The sequence below is a fragment of the Scaptodrosophila lebanonensis genome, unplaced genomic scaffold, assembly GCF_003285725.1.
Source record: "Scaptodrosophila lebanonensis strain 11010-0011.00,11010-0021.00 unplaced genomic scaffold, SlebRS2 tig00000085-arrow-pilon, whole genome shotgun sequence".
Taxonomy (NCBI): Eukaryota; Metazoa; Arthropoda; class Insecta; order Diptera; family Drosophilidae; genus Scaptodrosophila; species Scaptodrosophila lebanonensis.
The window spans coordinates 2,694,156-2,713,134 of NW_022060564.1; the positions used below are offsets into that span (position 1 = coordinate 2,694,156).

Here is an 18,979-nt window from a genome sequence, read left to right on the forward strand (position 1 = left end):
TGGACGTGCGAAAACGTACTGAACGAACTGTGATTTTAATTTTGGCGCAAACAGCTACGTTCCCCAAACTCTGTATACATGCAGGTACGTATATACATAGATACATATATAAATATATGCTGGACAGAGTGCGCACGCGCTCGTTCAAACTAATTTTATGAATGAAATGTAAGCAACAGTTGGCAACATAAACAGACACATATGTACATACATTGTTCGATTACCTTATCAGCAGATTAAGCTAAGCTAATAACATATACGTCTGAAATGTTTATATATAAAAAAGTCACTTTAAATAATTTTATTAGTCATATCTTAACAGTTAAATATACATATACTATATGTATACTTAAAATTCCATTACATATTTTGAATTTATTTTCCATTAGTTTGCTAGTTTATTTTTAATAAATCTAAAATAGAATACAGGATCCATTAGTCCCGTTTAATGCATGGGTGAGGCGAGGCGTGTGGTCGTCTGCATATTGTTGCTTCGATTGTTGGACTTTTGACGCAGCTCGTTCGTATGCTTAAAGAGCTGATCCTGTTTGGAAAGCAGCTCGCGTGTGCGCTGACAACCATGTTGTGGCATACACAGGCCAGGATTCCAACGACAGTACAGGCCCTTCCATAGGCGGACCGCGCGTACGCTTGCAATGGGACGCAGCACCAATTCGGCGCCATGTGTGAATGATGGGAATAATGGATTCAAATACTGGTCAAGCGATGAGTTTATATGGGTCCATAGCGATATGGTGCGATGCTTCAAATCTGAAGTGGCGATATAAAAAGGATAGACCATGGTAAAGAACTTTCCTGTTATCTATGGCTTACACAATTAAATATATTTATTATTTTTGAAACTTATCTATGAGTTTATAAACTACGTATTACTTAATTAGTAATACTTTCTTTAGTTTAAATATGAATATAAGGACAACCTGAACAAATCTAGAATGAAATGCTAGAAATTCATGGAAACAAAAACACACTCCTCGGACTTAGGAGAATCTAGATATGAAGTTCAATTATAATTCCCAAGATCCTAGCGTTAATACAGACGTATGGACGGACAAATGTATACTGATCAATAATATATATACTTTGGGGATCAGCCGCGCCTTCTTTTGTATGTTACATACATTCGCAAAGAACTGGTATACACTTGGATATAGTTCAATTTAATAGATTTCATTTTTAAATTTCACTCACCCTCGGCAACACGTTCTGCTTCGGTGTTGCACAGAAAGGTGCCAAATCGACACGAATACAAATGATCCACAATGGTGATGAGGAAGTGCTCATTAAACTCGAACGCGTTTACATATTGCTGACTAACTTGCCACACACTATCGATGAATTGCAGAAATACTGGCGATCGATCCGCATCCGAATGCTTGTTATCGCCATGGCCAATGCGTTGCTGGAACTTGTGTCCAAATGACAGCCACTCTTTCTCGATAAGCACTTCAAATCCTCGCACAGTGCGATAATGCGGATCTAGTAGCAACATAGACAACGCTGTCAACTGAGCCGTTCTATCCCAGCCATCGGAGCAATGTACCACCACTGAAGTGCTCATTGTCTCCACCTTATCGACAATGCGCACGGCACCAGCCAATATGCAGCGTATATGTTTCAGCCACAATGTACTGTCGATGGTGGTCTGCCATTTACTATCATCAGTGGTGGGATAGCATGCCTCTTTCACCTTGCGCAAGCTCTCCCGCATCACATGGATGTTGTGTATATCCAGAAAATTAATTTCCACGTTTTTGTACGCACCTTCCGACTCGTAACCGCCACCCTTGGCCTTGTTGGCAACCGCATTGGCACTGGGTCGTGCATCCATAATAGTCAGTTTGTCCGACTGCGCATTCGCCTCCATAATATAGTTTAAATAGAGCTCGTCGTCGGCATTCCGCTTGCCGCTTAAGCCCACTAATGGCTGTGAGCTGCGTGTAATGGTAGCCTGTGATTTGGGATGCATCCAGGAGAGAACGGGCAGGCGACCACGTGAACGAAACTGTACAACGCGTCGCAGGAAATCGTCCGAAGCAGCCTTTGGTACAGCCCACACAGCTGGATAGCTATCACACACACTATACGACTCATTTAGCTTTGTTGCTCGCCACATGTCGTTGGGCACGCCGAGACGACGCAATTCCGCAAGAGGTTCGTAAACGGCCCAGCCATCCCAGCCAGCGCCGGCACTAGACGAGGCAGTCGCGCTACCGCCACCGGCTGCGGCATGAGCAAAAGCGAAGAGCCTGCCGCTATAGGAGAGCGGAAATGCATTGGCCTGCAATTTTTCAAAGACAGTACGCCTGGAATGATTCTGCTGTTTGTGGGCAAAGCGCAAGTTGCGCATATCCTTGCAAAAGATGTCAATGCCATAGGAGTTCTCGCCCCGAGAAGTGGCACCACCAATCTTCTCCACGCGCGCAATTACACCCAATGGTACGTCCACAATCAGCGGCGGCTCTTGTTCGCGCAACGGCAATGAGCGGAAGTACAGGCGATAATTGGTTATTGTTAGTGCACCGAAAACGGGCCCTCGGTACGGGCACACATAGGTCACATCGTTCTTCTGATCCTGATCCTCTTCACCATCCAAGTAGATAAAAGGCGTATCCCTCATCATACCATTCTCACCGCCGTGCTTCGACCCCAACGAACTGGACTTGGAGCTGCTGTCTAGCGAATTACTGCTGGCAGTTTTCGATGCCATCTTATCGGCCGGGCTGGAGGATGCGTCCATTAATTCAATAACTAATTCGACAGTTTGTTTACGCCGTTCGTTTAAAAGATAAATACAATGTACTAAGGCACAAAAGCTTTTTTTCGCGTCACAAAGTGCATTAGTTCGGAAGTGAAGGCGTTGCCACCTCGCACACACAAATATATCGATATGTAGCATATAAAAACATCGATATCATTCTATAGTCGCTAACCGTTTTATTTCAATATTAAATTAAGTGCATCTGCTTCTAATTTGCTACGCAACTCATCAGTCACTGCAAACATTGGACCGTGTCCTGGCACAATGTGCGCACACAGTTGGGCCATACGTAACCGCTCGGTGCATTGTTGTTTTCCATCCTCAGAGCCCGCATTTTGCCATATCGAAGCATCAGCGACATCGTCCTGGCGCTCGAACAGATCTCCACAGACACCCACGGTTCCCAGTGCTGTATTGTGCACTATGACGGATACACAGCTTAGTGTATGGCCAGGTGTGCGTTGCACCACCACCTCACCATGTTTGTCGAGGCTATATTTCTCATCTTTATCGCCACCCCCAAAATGGTCAAAGTAAAGATCTTTGTGTGAGGCACAAGCGCCTACCAAATGTAGACGTGCCTGCTGGAACAAGTAATTGCAACCAATATGATCCGAATGTCCGTGCGTGCAAACCACCACATTTATATCCTGCGGTTGCAATCCCACCTCCGACAAAAGCCGCAACAGGTGCTCTCCATCCCAAGCTGTCAGTGTGTCCACAATAATGTTGGTGCCATCTCTGCAACGTATTAAGGTGCAGCTGCAGTTAGCGCGCATGGCGCCCGGTTCCTCCTCATCGGCGTGAGAATAGCCCGACTGCAATACAATTACTTGGTTTTGAGACATTTTCCACTAGAGATGGCACCGTTAGAGATGACCGACCATATAAATAGTTCATTGTTGTTGCCGGCATGCGAAGTATGTGGCCACTCGCCGTTTGAAACAGCTGATTGGCGCACCATCAACTTTTTGTACGTCGCAGTTTTAATTCATTATTTAACAATTTCTAAATTAAATCAAGTCGTTGGGTAATGAATTTTAATTATTTGCCGCGTACGCAATGGAAATATCTGCAATATTTACTAAATGGACGTCAACTCCAGCAATTTCGCCGGCATATAAATCACAAATCAAGACCAGTGGCGGTAGCAGCAGCAACAAACTCACATGCAGAACCGCATCTTTTCTACAACATACAACCGCAACGATGCTATAGCAGCAATGAATCTGGCAAAGCAGCAAGGCAGCAACTTGAGGTAAGAAATAGCCTGGATGAAATAGAGGAAGGCTGTGCACAGGAAGTTGACTTGAACGATGGTCTCATGCAGCGTCTTAATACGGCGCAGAACAGCGACGAGCTCTTGGACTTGATGGTCACAAACGAGCGTGAATTCCTGCTGCCACACATTGTACAATGCTTGTCTTTGCTTTGGGCAGACTATAAAGGCTTGACAGCGCCAGCAAAAGTCGCGCTAACGGAGCGTCTGCTGCAAGAAGTGCTGCCCATGCTGGAACCTCACATCCCTTTCATGAATATCAACGAGTTGAGTTGTTGCTATTTATACCTGCGCAAAATGTATGTATCCAACAGGGAGTCACCGCTGGAGCAGATACTGCTACGCGCGCTGCATCTCGTGGAGATTACTGATCCGGCGTCACTTCTGCCACTGACGGCGCTTTCTCGCTTATCTGTTGGCATTAATCTGGAGCGTGAGTTCTTTACACCGCTGGTTTGTCGACATTTTGTCCCCCACTTGCAGTGCCACATAGCCGCCTGCAAAGATGAGGAACAGGTGCGTCTACTAGCCACCAGTCTTTTTCAGCTGCACACGCTAATCGATGCAGAATTGCTAGCCGCTTACAAGGAGCGCGTAAAAGATATGTTGCAGAATGGCGTTTTGAGCAGTGAGACGCCCAAAGCTTTGCTCAAAATTCTACACATGCTGAATTTGCCCGTTTGGGCGCACCGTCATACCTCATTCATTCGAGAAATTATGCTCAGTTTGGCTCCCTGTTTGGAGAAGCTAGAGCCCAGTGATCTGAAGGCTGTTTGCCGTACATTTCTGCATCACCAGGAACCGGCGTCTCTATTGCAACCATTGAAGTTGGCCACAGAGACATTGTTGCAGGTGGAGTTTACACCTGATGCGTTGTCGTGTGCCGTTCCCTTTGCGGCCCCACATCAGCGCGATACATACATTGCCCAATTTCAGAAGCTGTTGCATTCTCAAGAGGCATGGGAACTTCCCAATGCTAGCAGTAATTTCTTTAGCGTGCTACGCACGTTGAAAATTGCAGATATACGTTACTGCAACACCTACTGGTCGACAGTTGTTGACGAGCTACAATCTACTGCAGAAGAGCAAATGCAATTGCGTTTCCTGCGCCACTGTCAGCGGTACATGAATTTTAACAATAATCTGGGCGGCACCTATCGTCATCTGAATGTGGAGCGTAAACTTTCACAAATGTGCATGCATGCCATTGAGTATGATGTGGCCGGTAGACTGCCGTCTAAATTTGCTCGACTAGCAGCCTTTGTCATAGCCTATGGACACACACCATTTGCATGGAAGAAGTTTCCCAATGTGCTGCTGTCGAAGATTATTGGCATGGCCACACAATTTAGTACACAGGATTGCTTTCTGCTCAGTCGTGGCATCCAAATTGCCTGTGAGATGCGCTTTCGTTATGAAGTGCCCCATCTGGTGGGCATGCAGCTATCCACCATTGATAGTGTGTTGGTTGCTTGCGCGGAAAGACACTTGGCGGATTCCCTAACTTCCACTGAATTGGGACTTATTGTGCGTACGCTTAGTCATCGCAAATGTAAGTAACAAGTTAATAATAATAATAATAATTGTGTATTGCAGAAAATTTGGGCAAACTATTGTCTAAAAATAAATCTTATTTCGTGAGAACAATTAGCAAGGTCCAGTGATAAAGATAGATCATAATCTATTCCGCTGAACTATAATTAACACTCTGATAATACAATGCCAAGTGACTTTCTACCACCAAAAAATTGCATCAACATTTCATATTTTTCATCATTCATTATCATTCTGAATTGATAATTCAGAGTCGAGTTTTACTTTCTTAGTAAAACTGATATTCTAAATAGCTAGATTTCAAAGTCATTTTAAAGGCTTAGAAATCCATCTCTCTAGATGAATGTGTTATTTCCCTTGTTTTCAATGTTTAGTATTATAAACTTCTCATTACAGCTCTGAAAAATACCGTGAGTTACAACCAGGCTTTGGCACGTTTTAAAACTATAGATTGCAACGATCTCAACTCCCGTACTGTGCGTGAAATGGCATATAATTTTAACGCCTCACATTTTATCGTTCCTGAGCTGCTAGAGTCGATGTTTTGCTATGTGGCCCAACAGCACGCCCACATTACCGGTGACACTGTAGAAAAGGTGCTAACCTGCTCTTATAATCTGGGCTATACGCCCGAAAATCTGGAGGCATTGGATTATGCGGCATTGGTGCTTCTGCGGTGAGTGAAATTGAATGATCTAGATTATCTTTTCCCCTATTTTCCTAAACGTTAACAAGTATTCGCAATTTATGTAGAAAATTTGGCAATATAATATTGATTTTTAGGAAGCAAAACAACTCTATTTATCATATCCTTGATTTGATAAGAGATGATATATTAAACTATCGAGATATCATGTAGCTGTCTGTCTTTAAAAAGATATATCTATAGAAGACTTTGTATGAATAATAATAATATAAATAATTATAATATATAATAATAATAGTTATAATATATATACTTGTATTTTATTTTCTATTCATTTCAGATTTTAGAAACAACAGTTGTAATTATTTCCATTGTGTACTATTTATTCTTTTCTTTTCAGAGATTTCGATTATATGAGCGGCCTTTCCATGGTTCAGGCATGTCTAGCGCTGTGTTTTTATAAAACTATACCAGAAGAACTGATCAATAAAGTTTTCTGTGTCAAGTTCATCCAACGCATTGAGGATGAAATACATATCTGTTATTCCAAAGCTGTATATCCGGAGCGAGTATTAAATCTAGTCATGCAATTAAATCGCACGGTATGTCTAGATTTGCCGGAGGCCAATGTTCCCTGGTTCCAACAGAATTATGTAGAAGCGCAACTGAGCAAAAGTTCGTATTATATCCACAGAATTGTTGAAATATAAATTTTTTAATTTTATGAAATTTTTACAGAGCCCTATTTCCCCAATAGTTTTAGCACGGATGTCAAGGCGTTGCTCCGGGATTTGCTCAAGGATGAAAACTACTTCCGCTGCAATCACACAACGCCCTATGGTTATCAGATAGACTTTGTAATACACTTCGATAAGGATAAAAAACCCACGCCAGCGCCGCCTGTGGAAACGACTATGTTGGATCGAATAACCAAGTAAGCAGTATTATCTTTTACATCGATATACATACATTTTAGTTAATTTCATAGATGTATTAAACTTTTTCAACGTATATATCATTACTACTTTTCATCAAACCCAAACTTATTTGCAGATTTTAGGAAATGGTATAGAACTTTTAAAAGCCTCATTTAAAACTGCCTGCATTTCGTTGCATTTTCAAACATGTTTTAAACTTTTAAGGGAAAATCTCAAACTATATACAATTCTAAAAACTGCAGACAATTCTTCATCAGCAGATTTTGCTTTTAAGTATTATTTAAGTATTTTTCCTTGATATTCCCTTCAGGGTTGCCATTCTATTGCTGCGCCTTGACTCCTTTTGCGAGAATGATTTGACAGCATTGCGTGGACCTGAATCCCTGAAAATAAAACATCTGGAGATGATGGGATACAAGGTGCTGCACATTAACGAACACGATTGGAACTCCAAGTACATGTTGGCGCCGGGCGCCAAAGCCAATTACCTTAAATGCTTGTTGCAAATAGCACACTAGTTAACGTTTTACGACAAAGATTAGAATAAGCTTAAACTGTTTTGTTACGTTTAATTGTAGAAATTGTATAAAAGTGTCGGTGTATAAAGTGGAATGTAATATATAAGGAGAAAGTTAAATTCGCATATGCTTAGGGTTAATTCGAGCGATTTGAGCGTCTCTATTCGTTCTGGAGCACACACCAGTTGTACGCATTGTTGAACATTAGTTGCCAGGGACTCTCCACTTGCTCGACTGGCACGGCAAAATCATGTGGCACATATGGCCATTGATACATGGCACTACAACGTTCCGGATGTGGCATCAGAGCCAAGTGTCGTCCATCAACGGAGCAGAGACCGGCAACGCCCTCGGGACTGCCATTGGGATTCATGGGATAGCGCTCTGTGGGAACTCCCTCATCGTCCACATACTGCAGTGTCACTAATTGCTGCGACTTGAGTCGTGGCAGCAATTCCGGATGCTTGAAGGCAAACCGACCCTCCCCATGGGCCACCCAGCAGCCCAATACGAGATCCTGCATGTTTCGCAACATCATCGCCTTGTTCGCAGGAATGCGCACGGTAGACCAGCGGCACTCAAAGCGTTGCGACTGATTGTGCAACAAAGCCACGGATGTGGAATGCTGATCGGAGTTCCCTTCGCCCACATAACCAATTAGCGTCATCAATTGACAGCCATTGCAAATTCCCAGCGAAAAGACATCTTGGCGTAACTTGAAAGCTTCAAACTGCGGACGCAGCAGCTTGCTGCACAATATGTTGGCTGCCCAGCCCTTTGCCGAGCCCAAGGTGTCCGCATAGCTGAAGCCACCGGGGAAGACAAGACCACGATAATTATCCAAGCTGGTAAGACCTGAAAGCGAAGCCGGGTCCTATTAATACAAATTATTAAGTGGCTTTACAGCAACGTTGTACTTACCCGCCAGCAAATCTGACATGGTTACATCATGAACCTCAAAGTTGGCTCTAAACAGAGAGGCCATCATCTCGCGCTCACTATTGACGCCCTCCTCCCGCAGCACAGCCACTCGAATAGGCTTTGAGCTGCGTTTCAGTGTAAGCTCCGCCTGTAGATTCACTCCACATTTGTATTGCGGACCACGGCGGTAGTCAAGGCTCTCAAATTCCGCTATGGCGCAACTCTGGTTGGCCTGCAGTTTTTCCAGCTCGTAGCTGGTCCGTTCCCATTGCTTGTATAGTTCTCGCAATGAATTCTGAAGCAATATTTTCGGCCCATTTGTAATGCGCACCTGTGCCTCCAAGCCATAGCTCGTGGTCTTGCCTAGATAGTAATTGGGCACTCCCGCTTTGTTATAGATTTGTCGCACAGCTTTCAAATCCGCCTCATTCACCTCCACGACCCAGCCGCACTCCTCGGCAAAGAGCAGTGCCAGCTCGGGCCGCTCAATGGCCAACGCAGCTGCATCGTAATCCTCGAAAGCAGCCAAAGCCTCAGCCAAATTAACTTCCAGTCCACACACTCCGCCAATGGCCATTTCCAGCAGACAAACGATTAATCCGCCATCACTGATGTCGTGCCCGGCGCGCAACAATTGCTGCTGCAACAAAGTTTGGGTGACCGCGAAGGCCTGACCCAAAACATCACTTCGAATCAGATTCGGACACTGATTACCCTGTTGTGCGAATGCCTGAGCCAACGCCGAGCCGCCCAAGCGGAAACTTTTCTCGATATTTATCCAAAGCAAGGCGGTGCTTGCTCCGGCCGACGGACCCTTCAGATCTGGCGTGACACGCACATGTACATCGGGACAGGGTGCGTATGTGGAGATAACCAACGTTCCCGGTGATTTAATGGTCTCGCTGCCCACTTTTGCGGCCATCGACAGGGAGTCCTTGCCACCATCAATGGCTATGTGAAGTTCCTGCATTATTTGGCACAGCTCCTGACAAGCATCGTACATCTGGGCGCCTTCGCCCGGCAGCTTGGCCGCCCACATCCAATTGCCCGAGCACTTGACATCGGCCAGCTCGGTGATTTTCACAAAAACGAGATTGCTGAGCGCTTCAGCCACACACATACGCGCCATGGCCGCAGGACTAAGCAGACCTGTAAAAATAAAGGTAATGTTAATCGACTAGCAAATAAAATTTAATTTTATGTGCAGGAAAAGAGACTTCAACCATATATTGGAAAGTAAAAACAGTTAATTACTTCTTTGTTCTAACACGATTTTAATAATCGTCTTTCTGTTCTTAAAAATTAAATAACATTTAATTTTATGTGCAGGAAAAGAGACTTCAACAATATATTGGGAAGTAAAAACAGTTAATTCTTTGTTTTAAAACGATTTTAATAATCGTCTTTCGCTTCTTAAAAATGTTTCAATTTTCCGGAAAACTACAGATTTAGAACTTTGAAAAATAAAAGGATAACAGAAATTGCAGCAACACGCAACAATGCTATAAAAAAGTGCTATAAAGTCCGCAAATTTAATTAATTAAGCAAAAAAATAAATAGAATGATTTTAAAATAAATATAGATGTACAAAATCTTTTCTCCAGTTAATAACTGTTATAAGATTTGAAACAAAAAACATTTAAATAATTATTTATTTTATTTTATTAAAAGAATATCAAATATTAATTTTATAATTATTATTTCAAAGAAAAGAAAGTGATTTGCTAATACTCTTTAATATATTTGCTCCTTAAATGTGGAGCAAGGGATGACCGAAATGTTCTACAAAGAACAAACGAACACGCTTATATATTTGGTTGGATATTTCGAATCTTTCCAAATTAATAAACAAACTATAAATCTTGCTCGTCAAGTATTAAGGCTCTTACAAAAGTGATATTATGGTTTAAAGATGTTGTTATTATTCGTAACATAGATTAAAATGTTACGAAGATTTAAAAGAATATAAGTTTGATAAATATAGTATTTATTTTTAAATTTGTTTGTCACTCACCTTTAAGCGGTTGCGTCCCTATAGAGGTGGCTATGCCGGCGGTGGTGAAATGGGAGACGGTGGTCAGCCCATAGTCCGCTAGTGGTGCCTGCAGTGGTCCAACGCATTGCTGTTGGGCTATCAGGCCCCCCACACAGCGGTCCACTTTGTTGGTAAGGAATCTTTTACTTCCCACAGCAACCAGGCTGAGCACTCGCTCCAAGGCCTCCGTAAGCTTTAAATCTGTGGGTAGTTGAAGTGACTTTAGATGCAGAGGCTCACGTTCAAGTTTGTAGACCCGCTTGGGCATATCACCAAGCACATGTTCCAGCTGCAAATCAAACGGCACAGCTCCATAATCTTTACGTGACTCTGGCATCAATGCCTTTTCAAAGTCTGCGGCATCTTCAACGAGCGTTACACGACCATCTCCTGTCACCACGCCCACAAAACTAATGGGACAACGTTCGCGGGCGCAGATCCGCTCCAGCAATTCGCGATGCTCTGGCTTGCACAAGATGGCGTTATTTTCCTGATACTCGGCGCCCCAGAGCTCCAGTGCTGTGATCGTGGGATCTCCCAGTTTGAATTCCTTCGAGAAAATAATTGCACCCGCGAATCCTGGTTCCACTAGCTCCTTCAACACATTGCCATTGCCACCGGCGCCCTGATCATGAATAGCCAATATCGGATTCTTGGCCCCCAGCTCCAGACAAGCGCGTACCACGCGGTTTAACTTGTTCTCCATTTCCGCATCGCCACGTTGCACAGCATTGAAGTCCAATTCGGCATCACCAGAGCCCTGTACTTCCACAGAACTGGCGGCGCCACCGCCAACACCAATACGATACACAGGACCACCAATTTTAGCCAACAACATCCCGCGTGCAGGTGGCAGCTTCTCCCGCATAGCCGCAGGCATCGTTCCCAATCCCCCGCTGAACATGATGGGCTTGACGAACTCGTCACGAATATTCGGCGAAGCAGCATTGTTCAGGCCATAGGAAATGGCAAAGCCCGCTATGACCGGCTCACCGAATTTATTGCCATAATCAGAAGCGCCGTTGCTTGCCTCAATGAGGACTTGTAGAGGCGGGGCAAAGGAGCTGGGATATTTGTAGCCAATGGGCTCGTAGCTCTGAATGTAACCTGCGAGTTGATAATTATTATTAATCTAGCAGTTGCAGTTACAGAAAAATTGGAAATTTTTTAGCTACACTTAAGTATCCTATCGCGGCTGTAATATATTAAAACCATTTGACAAAACTAACTGAAAGTAATACGAAAACAAAAGGAGTTCTGTGCAAAAAAGAAGAGAATAGTAGAGTTTTAACAAAATATACATAGATGCAGATCTACAAGTATGATTAGAATTAATTTTGTCTGTTAAAACAAATTAAATTAGGATTTAAATATTAGTTTAATATAGTCCCCGCAGTATAAAATAAATAGTTATAAAATTAAACAGAAAGTATAGTATATTGAGAACTAAATATATCTCCTATGATTTCTATTTTTCAAAGCTATACTGTTGAGTCTATTTAATTTCCTTATTTTTCAACTAAGCGAGCATGTTTTAACCTTATCAGAAAGATCTAATCTTTATTTTTATATTCCTACCTCATATAAGTATACATTTATACGTTTAAGAAAAAGCCTTACAAAGTGCGGGTCAATAATTTCTTGCCTACCGAGCCATCACAAAATAAAATAGTGTGCGTTAAGAAATTTTCACTCACCTGGTATGTGCAGGGAGCCTACGCAATATCCAGCGGTTCCCGCAATAGGCACACCACCTCGTCCTACGCCTTGCACATCGCGAAGCCGACCGCCAGTGCCGGTGGTGGCACCACTGAATGGTGCCACTGCCGTAGGCATGTTGTGGGTCTCGGCGGTGAAGATCAAATCAGACTGCACTTTCTCCAGGCTGACCGAGCCCGGCAGCGCACACAATCGTGGCTGCAGTGCAGCATGCTCGAAGCCACGTATGGCACTACTATTGTCACTGAACTTGATCGTATTGTTCGGATTTGTGTGATCTTGCGTGTCCATTATCATGCGTATAAGGGACTTTGGTTGCTCGACACCATCAATAACCATACGACCACGAAAGAACCAATGCCGTGAATGTTCGCTGTTACTTTGGGCGCAGTCGAACAACTCCACAGTGGTTGGATTTCGTTTCAGTGTGCGCGCAAAGAGCTCAAAATAGTAGTCTAGATCGTAGTCAGTGAAGGCCAAACCCAGTTCACGATTCACCTGCTCCAACGCTTGACGTCCCTGCTCCAATAGCGGCACAAAATGCCAAGGCTGCTGTTTCCTGGGCAACTGCTCCTCAAAGCTCTTCACGGGGATATTAGTCGCCGTGTACTGACATTGAGTCATGCGATCGCCCAGCAATTCCACATAGATGGCCACATTACCTTGATTCGCTGCCTGTTTGAAGGTCAGCAAATAGCGCGTGGAGCACTCCATGCGCTGCACTTCCTTGTAGCCGAGATTATGAAATATGTTCACACAATTGGTGGAATAAGGTGTGCTGAAATTGAAGCGTGGTCCGATCTCCAGCAGCAATTCTGTCTTCTGTTTTGCCTGCAACGATGGGCAATCCTTTAATTCGTCGCCATGCGACATGGGCTGCTTGACCAGCCACTTTAGCAGTGTCTCCAATGGCATACTGCGCTGCTCATAGCGATCATATTCCAAGTGATAGCAGCGTTCCATGCGGACAGACAACAGCTCCGAGAGTTTGTCAGCGTCTTGAAGGCGCCTCAACACGGCCTGCTGCTCCGCAGCATCGTGGGCTGTGACATCGTACAAGCGTAGGATGACCATTGCGGCTCAGACTGCAAAATTCAAGTGGTTTAGTTGAAGTTGATTGACAGGATTTGCACAACTGTTTGCGTTGCGCTTCGAAGCAAGACTGAAAGCTGAGCCGTTGACAACTGGGGCGAGCCGTCTCGTCTTTACATGGGTGGGGGGAGGCCTTCGCTGGGGGTTATCAACACTACTAGATCGCACCACAAGTCGCCGCACCGTTTCAGATTACGAAATGCAATTGCATTCGAAGCTGATGTTTATGTCGGCAGTGGCGTCACAATTGCTTTTTGTTTTCGTACATTTGCCAAACTGATAAGCAAAAGTCATCAACATATTTACAAATTAAATTAAATTACAAACAATTGGAATTACTTGCCCAAAAGTTTAGCACAATAAATAAACCGCGCGCACGTGCGCTGCAGACTCACGCTTTCTGGGGGGACGGAAGACTCAGCGTTCTCTCTATGCTGGCCACACTTCATTTCCAAGTGGGCTACCAGACACTAAAAAGCTCACACACTAATACAAATTTAAATTAAAAAGGCAAAAGCTAAAAATATTCCAGTTCAACGGTTCTGAATGTATTATTTTCATTGATGCTTTTCATGTTAGAGGGGTTATCATAGACTGTTTTTTTTTAACTTTATGAAAAACTTTTCATAAAAACCAGTAAGCAAACAAATATAACAAAATCAAAATAATATTGTTATTTTTAATCAAATTGTCCTGGGTAAACAGTAATATAGTCGGTCTAAATATATTGTATTTAAGTAGTTACAAAGCATAACGATAAATATTTCTTTCATTAAAATTCCAATTGGGCAGTCGACAGCTAAAAAGCTCGCACATTGATAAAGATAACAGCAACAACTATGCCAGTGCTGCCAATTCTTCAGCGTCAAAAACGCTAGATCTAGCAAAAATTAGTTAAAAGAAGTAGATAAGCAAATACGGTGTCTCAATGAATTTCAATTAGAGTTAATATTAATATAGTTACATGTTTCAACATGCTTATCTTTGGTCATTTTGTTCCAGTGTTTAACGAAAAAACACTTGAACTTCCAATTTACAATTTAAACAAATCTACAACTGCCATAAAGTGGCTTAGTTGGCAACACTGATTATAGCCTGACCGCTTGCAAGGCCAAACATCTCTCAATGCATTTTTCTCTCTCGTTGCTTCTTCCGCTCCGCAGTTTATTCCGTGACGTATGTTTGCTGCTGCCGTATAGCAACAGATACAAAATCGATACAGACGCCGACATCATGGCAACGTCATTGACAATGCTTGTATATATACACCCACAGATACATCCGAGTGTATATAGTTTAAAACGGTTTAACAATTACGCAAGAATGAGACAGCACGTGTGCATAGTGTGTTTATATACTATATGCATATACAATATTTGTTTGGTATTGCAATTTTATTTTAGTTCTTTTAAAAATATATGAACATAGTTCGGTGTCAATTGACGCATCTGCCAAATACGCAAAACAATGAGAATTTTCAATTAAAACAATTTGTACTTGGTTAGTTTTTGCATAGGTGTTATGTTAATTTATTTTCGTTTTTTTTTCGAATAGTTGGTATTTTACAAACGTTTGACTTTTTGCTTTATGTATTATTAAAAATAAAACGTTATATGACCGTTGCTTGGCTAGCGGTACCACGGATTCAAAATGTATCTAATCAAAATTGTACGTGCTTTGCGCCCTCTCGCGAAATCATTATCAGTTAAACCTGAAATGCTTATTCAAAAAAAATATATATGTATGTAACGAAAAAGCAAGAGAATATTACAATTAGTTGTTGTTGCTGTAGTTGTCGAAGTGTTCGTACTACAGAAGCAGCGCACCAGACGCTGTCCGTTCTTTGTATATAATAATTTACTACTCCACGGCTCTCGCGCCCACTCGACAATCGCCTCTCGGCTCGATTCTATGTTATGTGCATTGCTTTCGCCGCCTTGACCGCCTGCACACTAATCTCATCCATTCCTTTGCGCGCACTTTCAGTCACCTCATCTATGGACCGCCGCGTATTATGTATTAACTCATCTGTGCCACGCGCCGCTGACTCGGCTATGCCCTTGACCTCTGTATTGATGCGTCCAATGACCCATTCTAGCCCTTGCCGACCTTTTCCCGCATTCGTACTTATTGTCGATGTCAGAATATCTTCCATGTAGTGTGAGAGTGGCACGCCGTAGACAGTCACAGTGGCCTCTTGCTTCAGCAGCGTTTTGCCTGCATCCGTGGGATGTGGTTCATAATAGAGCACCTCATCGACACTGATGTTCCGACAGAATGTGAGATTATTTGTCTTCAGGACCATCTGTTTACGCTCCGGATCCACAGTTGAGCGCTCACTGGCAAAACATGTCTTGGCTGTGCCTATCAGCGCATGGGTCCATTTCGGAAAATACCATTTTGATTGCACCAAACGATGTGTGTGTAGCACACCGTCAACAACTTTGCGCTCGACCACGTCGGTGCCAATAATTGACGGTGTCATCGGATTTGGATATTTTCGCCATGCAGCCTGTGTGACAGTCTCCCACGGGTGATTGAAGATGTGCTCCGACGTCCAGATTTTCATTATGCAAGCGTCGTTGTCCGTCAATTTCAGGGGGGCCTTTTTCCGTTTTTTGCAGTCAAGCGCTCGGCTAGCAGCCTGTTTGCAACGACGTAAGCACGTGAGCAACGTAAGCAGAAAATTAAAGAGAACAGATTACAAGCGTTATACGGGGGAAATTTTGAGAAACTATTAAAAAAAATGAACAATTTTGATAAGTTTCTACGACCTTCAATCATGTGTTGTGCACTGAGTAGTGATGACAGAAATGCCCTTTTTGTTGAAATCGACCACAATGTTAGCGACGATTGGATTTATTTAAACTAATTGGGGTAACACTTGTTTTTTATCGAATATTGTTTACAATGTAAATAAAACTAAGCAATTATTATAACTGAACTGCTGGAATCTTAACTCTAATCCTTTCGAAACGTCCGCTGATATTTTTCGAACAAACGCGAGTCCATACGTTGCAGCCGATCTTCGAGGTACTCGCGAAAATGTCGCATTGTGGCCGCATCCTCCATCACTTTCATTTTCTCATCGTCCAGAAATTTTTGCAATTCCTGCTCATTTGGTTTAGTCTTCTGTTCGTCTATTGACTTTTGTACTCTTGCTTTAATTTGTACTTTTATTTTGTCGCTTTCGTAGCTCTTGATCTTGGCCAGAGCTTTGGCGGGCGTACGGCGTACCTTAGATTCTAAATTTTCTGCCGGCTTTGCTGCTTGACTATCGTTGTGGGAACTACTCGTTGTCGGAACCTCTTGGTCATTGCTGGCGTCACCATTCTGGATAGTTGTAGAAGCCGGCTGATCAATGAATTCGGATAGGGGAGGCTCATCCAAATCTTTATCATTTGATGAGGATGGCGTCGATTGTTGAAAATTCGTCAAATGGAATGTGCCGTTCGTATCATAGAATTTGTAGCCCAGCATTTCGAGAGCTATTTCTGTGAGTAAGTACGACATTCTGAATGCTCAGATTGTTAAATGTTTGTATGTATTTTATTAATTTTCACAAATTATCCGTAATGGCACCGTCTCAGTTCAGCTTATTTCGTTTGAAGAATTATTTTGGCAACACTGGCAGCTAACAGCTGTTTCTACTGCAGGCGTCATTCTTGTTACCTGCACAATTTAGATGTTTTTTAATACCTGCAATAATATAATCGTAAATATGCACTAAAGATAAAGCAATTTATGAGGTCGACCTGCGTGTATCTCATCAAAACCGAGCCATGAAGATCAACGAGAAGAATTTGTGCGTTTTTGCGAAAAAGCCGCCGTATGATATGGATGGTTTTCTAAGAAAACGGGGCGAGGGCAACCGAGCATTTCAGAAACGGTACTTTGTGCTGAAAGGTAACCTTCTATTCTATTTTGAGACGCAATACGATAAGGAGCCACTGGGCCTAATCATTGTCGAAGGCTGTACCATAGAATTAACAGAGGATGTGGAGAGTTATTGTTTTGAAATTGCATTCAATGGTAATCGTACCTACGTATTGGCAACCGACACGCAGGAGAGCATGGAGGCATGGATGAAGGCTCTAACATGCGCCGGTTACGAGTATAGACGCGCAATTCTTGAAAACTTGCAGCGCAAGCTGAACGAACTAGAAGAATCGAAAAACCGTGCTGTTAGCGCTACCCCAAATGCGAGGCCTAATCCGCCTCCTAGACGACAAAATCCTTTTGATCGTCGTGCGCCACCACTGCCCCCCGATGCTAAGTCAAACGGAAAAACTGGCGTTGCTTTGCCATCAATGGCATTTTCAGTGGAGCATTTTGGTCAAAGTTTGACACTAGGTAAGTGTAGCATATAGTAATCATTCCGCAAATATTGGCGGCAGTTTCCTGCTTCGTAATAAGTGGCCTGAATGTAAATCTACGATATCATATAGCTTACCATATTCTTTGCAAAGTCACTGTAAGTTTCATTGTTGTGTAAACCTGATTAACGCTTCCGAATGTACTTCTTTAATGCATTCTAAATTACAAATTTTAAATGAGTTCTATGTTTTAACTAACCTCTGCAGATTTCTTATGTTTATAACATTATAACACTGATTTTATAGACCACCCAGAAATTGATTTAATCAAAGTGAAAATCCAAACCACTGTGCTTAAGCTATCAAAGCTGACGGGTCACCTTGGTTGGTGTACCGTTACAAAGAGAGCAGTTCAGAATAATAGATAAGCGCGAATACATTGACATCAAAGCTTGCTTTTCATTATTAAACGTTTGCTAGTTCAAATCTTGTCTCGTTTTAAGAAAAATTCTAAAAATGTCTGTTACTGAATTTATTGCAAAAATCTGTTGTATTTTTCCAACACATGGCTATAAAATCTTGGATGTTGTAGACAATGGCAACAACAACAACACAAATTGTTCGCGCACTGATGCAGGCCGACGCAGTGAATTCTTCGTTCCAGCAGCGGCTGTCACGCCTATAGCGCCAACAGTATTACCACGCAGTAACAACAACAATAGTGGCAAAGATAACAAAATGCTGCAGGAGCAGAGACGGGCTAAAGCCATGGCGGCGTTTAAGGAGAGGCATGCTTTTTTTAATCAGATTGTTATGCGTGATATCAACGATTACCGTGCGCGCCTTAAGCCACTTGTGGACATATGATGGCCAAGGAGGAGAGGCACGAAAATTTACAAAAACAGAAACAAACATACATATGTAAGATGCCAATACACTGTATTATTATAAACTTTGTGCTAAATTGAGATCCTAAACATTGTTAATTATATCTATTTATGTTCAATATACATACTTACATTTTTACATTTATGCCTTGATTTCTTAATTGAAATATGTGTGTTTGATTTTCGTACAAATCAAATTCAGCAAAATAAGTTCACTTCATAAAAGCAATTGGGTTGGCTTTAATTTTTATTGTTAGGCTGGCGATTGGCGTCCTTCCTTCGTTTCGAAAGT

At 42.6% G+C, this 18,979-nt stretch overlaps 7 protein-coding genes across 11 annotated transcripts; 2 read left to right on the plus strand and 5 right to left on the minus strand.

Annotated features, from left to right (window-relative positions):
* Positions 1-286: 286 nt before the first annotated feature.
* On the minus strand, positions 287-2,830 carry LOC115626328 (myotubularin-related protein 2). The gene is made up of 2 exons (XM_030521672.1): positions 1,213-2,830; positions 287-771 (listed from the first exon to the last, which is right to left on the minus strand). Exons 1-2 carry the CDS (start codon positions 2,759-2,761, stop codon positions 446-448), a joined length of 1,875 nt encoding a protein of 624 aa, XP_030377532.1. The 5' UTR covers positions 2,762-2,830; the 3' UTR covers positions 287-445.
* A 105-nt stretch (positions 2,831-2,935) lies between these two features.
* On the minus strand, positions 2,936-3,656 carry LOC115626487 (metallo-beta-lactamase domain-containing protein 1). Its single transcript, XM_030521871.1, has one exon. The coding sequence runs from the start codon at positions 3,628-3,630 to the stop codon at positions 2,959-2,961; it is 672 nt and encodes a 223-aa protein (XP_030377731.1). The 5' UTR covers positions 3,631-3,656; the 3' UTR covers positions 2,936-2,958.
* A 112-nt stretch (positions 3,657-3,768) lies between these two features.
* LOC115626256 (FAST kinase domain-containing protein 1, mitochondrial) lies at positions 3,769-7,836 on the plus strand. 3 transcript variants are annotated; one of them, XM_030521560.1, is made up of 6 exons: positions 3,773-4,040; positions 4,113-5,613; positions 6,012-6,291; positions 6,662-6,936; positions 7,000-7,195; positions 7,510-7,836. In XM_030521560.1, exons 1-6 carry the CDS (start codon positions 3,816-3,818, stop codon positions 7,715-7,717), a joined length of 2,685 nt encoding a protein of 894 aa, XP_030377420.1. In that variant the 5' UTR covers positions 3,773-3,815; the 3' UTR covers positions 7,718-7,836. The 3 variants fall into 3 exon arrangements, with proteins under 3 accessions (XP_030377421.1, XP_030377420.1, XP_030377419.1); XM_030521559.1 differs by having other exon boundaries at positions 3,773-5,613; XM_030521561.1 differs by lacking the exons at positions 7,000-7,195; positions 7,510-7,836 and having other exon boundaries at positions 3,769-5,613; positions 6,602-6,707.
* LOC115626255 (phosphoribosylformylglycinamidine synthase) lies at positions 7,744-13,732 on the minus strand. The gene is made up of 4 exons (XM_030521558.1): positions 12,371-13,732; positions 10,653-11,780; positions 8,639-9,787; positions 7,744-8,572 (listed from the first exon to the last, which is right to left on the minus strand). Exons 1-4 carry the CDS (start codon positions 13,464-13,466, stop codon positions 7,878-7,880), a joined length of 4,068 nt encoding a protein of 1,355 aa, XP_030377418.1. The 5' UTR covers positions 13,467-13,732; the 3' UTR covers positions 7,744-7,877.
* A 1,253-nt stretch (positions 13,733-14,985) lies between these two features.
* Positions 14,986-16,322, minus strand: LOC115626337 (protein slowmo). 2 transcript variants are annotated; one of them, XR_003995587.1, is made up of 2 exons: positions 15,256-16,238; positions 14,986-15,195 (listed from the first exon to the last, which is right to left on the minus strand). XR_003995587.1 is itself a non-coding variant. In XM_030521682.1 (2 exons), the coding sequence occupies exon 2, from the start codon at positions 16,051-16,053 to the stop codon at positions 15,394-15,396; it is 660 nt and encodes a 219-aa protein (XP_030377542.1). In that variant the 5' UTR covers positions 16,054-16,128; positions 16,259-16,322; the 3' UTR covers positions 14,986-15,393. The 2 variants fall into 2 exon arrangements, 1 of the variants encoding a protein (XP_030377542.1); XM_030521682.1 differs by adding an exon at positions 16,259-16,322 and having other exon boundaries at positions 14,986-16,128.
* On the minus strand, positions 16,310-18,945 carry LOC115626338. Of its 2 annotated transcripts, none has more exons than XM_030521683.1 (2): positions 18,820-18,945; positions 16,310-17,183 (listed from the first exon to the last, which is right to left on the minus strand). In XM_030521683.1, the coding sequence occupies exon 2, from the start codon at positions 16,995-16,997 to the stop codon at positions 16,446-16,448; it is 552 nt and encodes a 183-aa protein (XP_030377543.1). In that variant the 5' UTR covers positions 16,998-17,183; positions 18,820-18,945; the 3' UTR covers positions 16,310-16,445. The 2 variants fall into 2 exon arrangements, with proteins under 2 accessions (XP_030377543.1, XP_030377544.1); XM_030521684.1 differs by having other exon boundaries at positions 16,310-17,156; positions 18,820-18,870.
* On the plus strand, positions 16,877-18,826 carry LOC115626336 (sesquipedalian-1). Its single transcript, XM_030521681.1, has 3 exons — positions 16,877-16,984; positions 17,075-17,837; positions 18,393-18,826. Exons 2-3 carry the CDS (start codon positions 17,267-17,269, stop codon positions 18,665-18,667), a joined length of 846 nt encoding a protein of 281 aa, XP_030377541.1. The 5' UTR covers positions 16,877-16,984; positions 17,075-17,266; the 3' UTR covers positions 18,668-18,826.
* Positions 18,946-18,979: the final 34 nt, after the last annotated feature.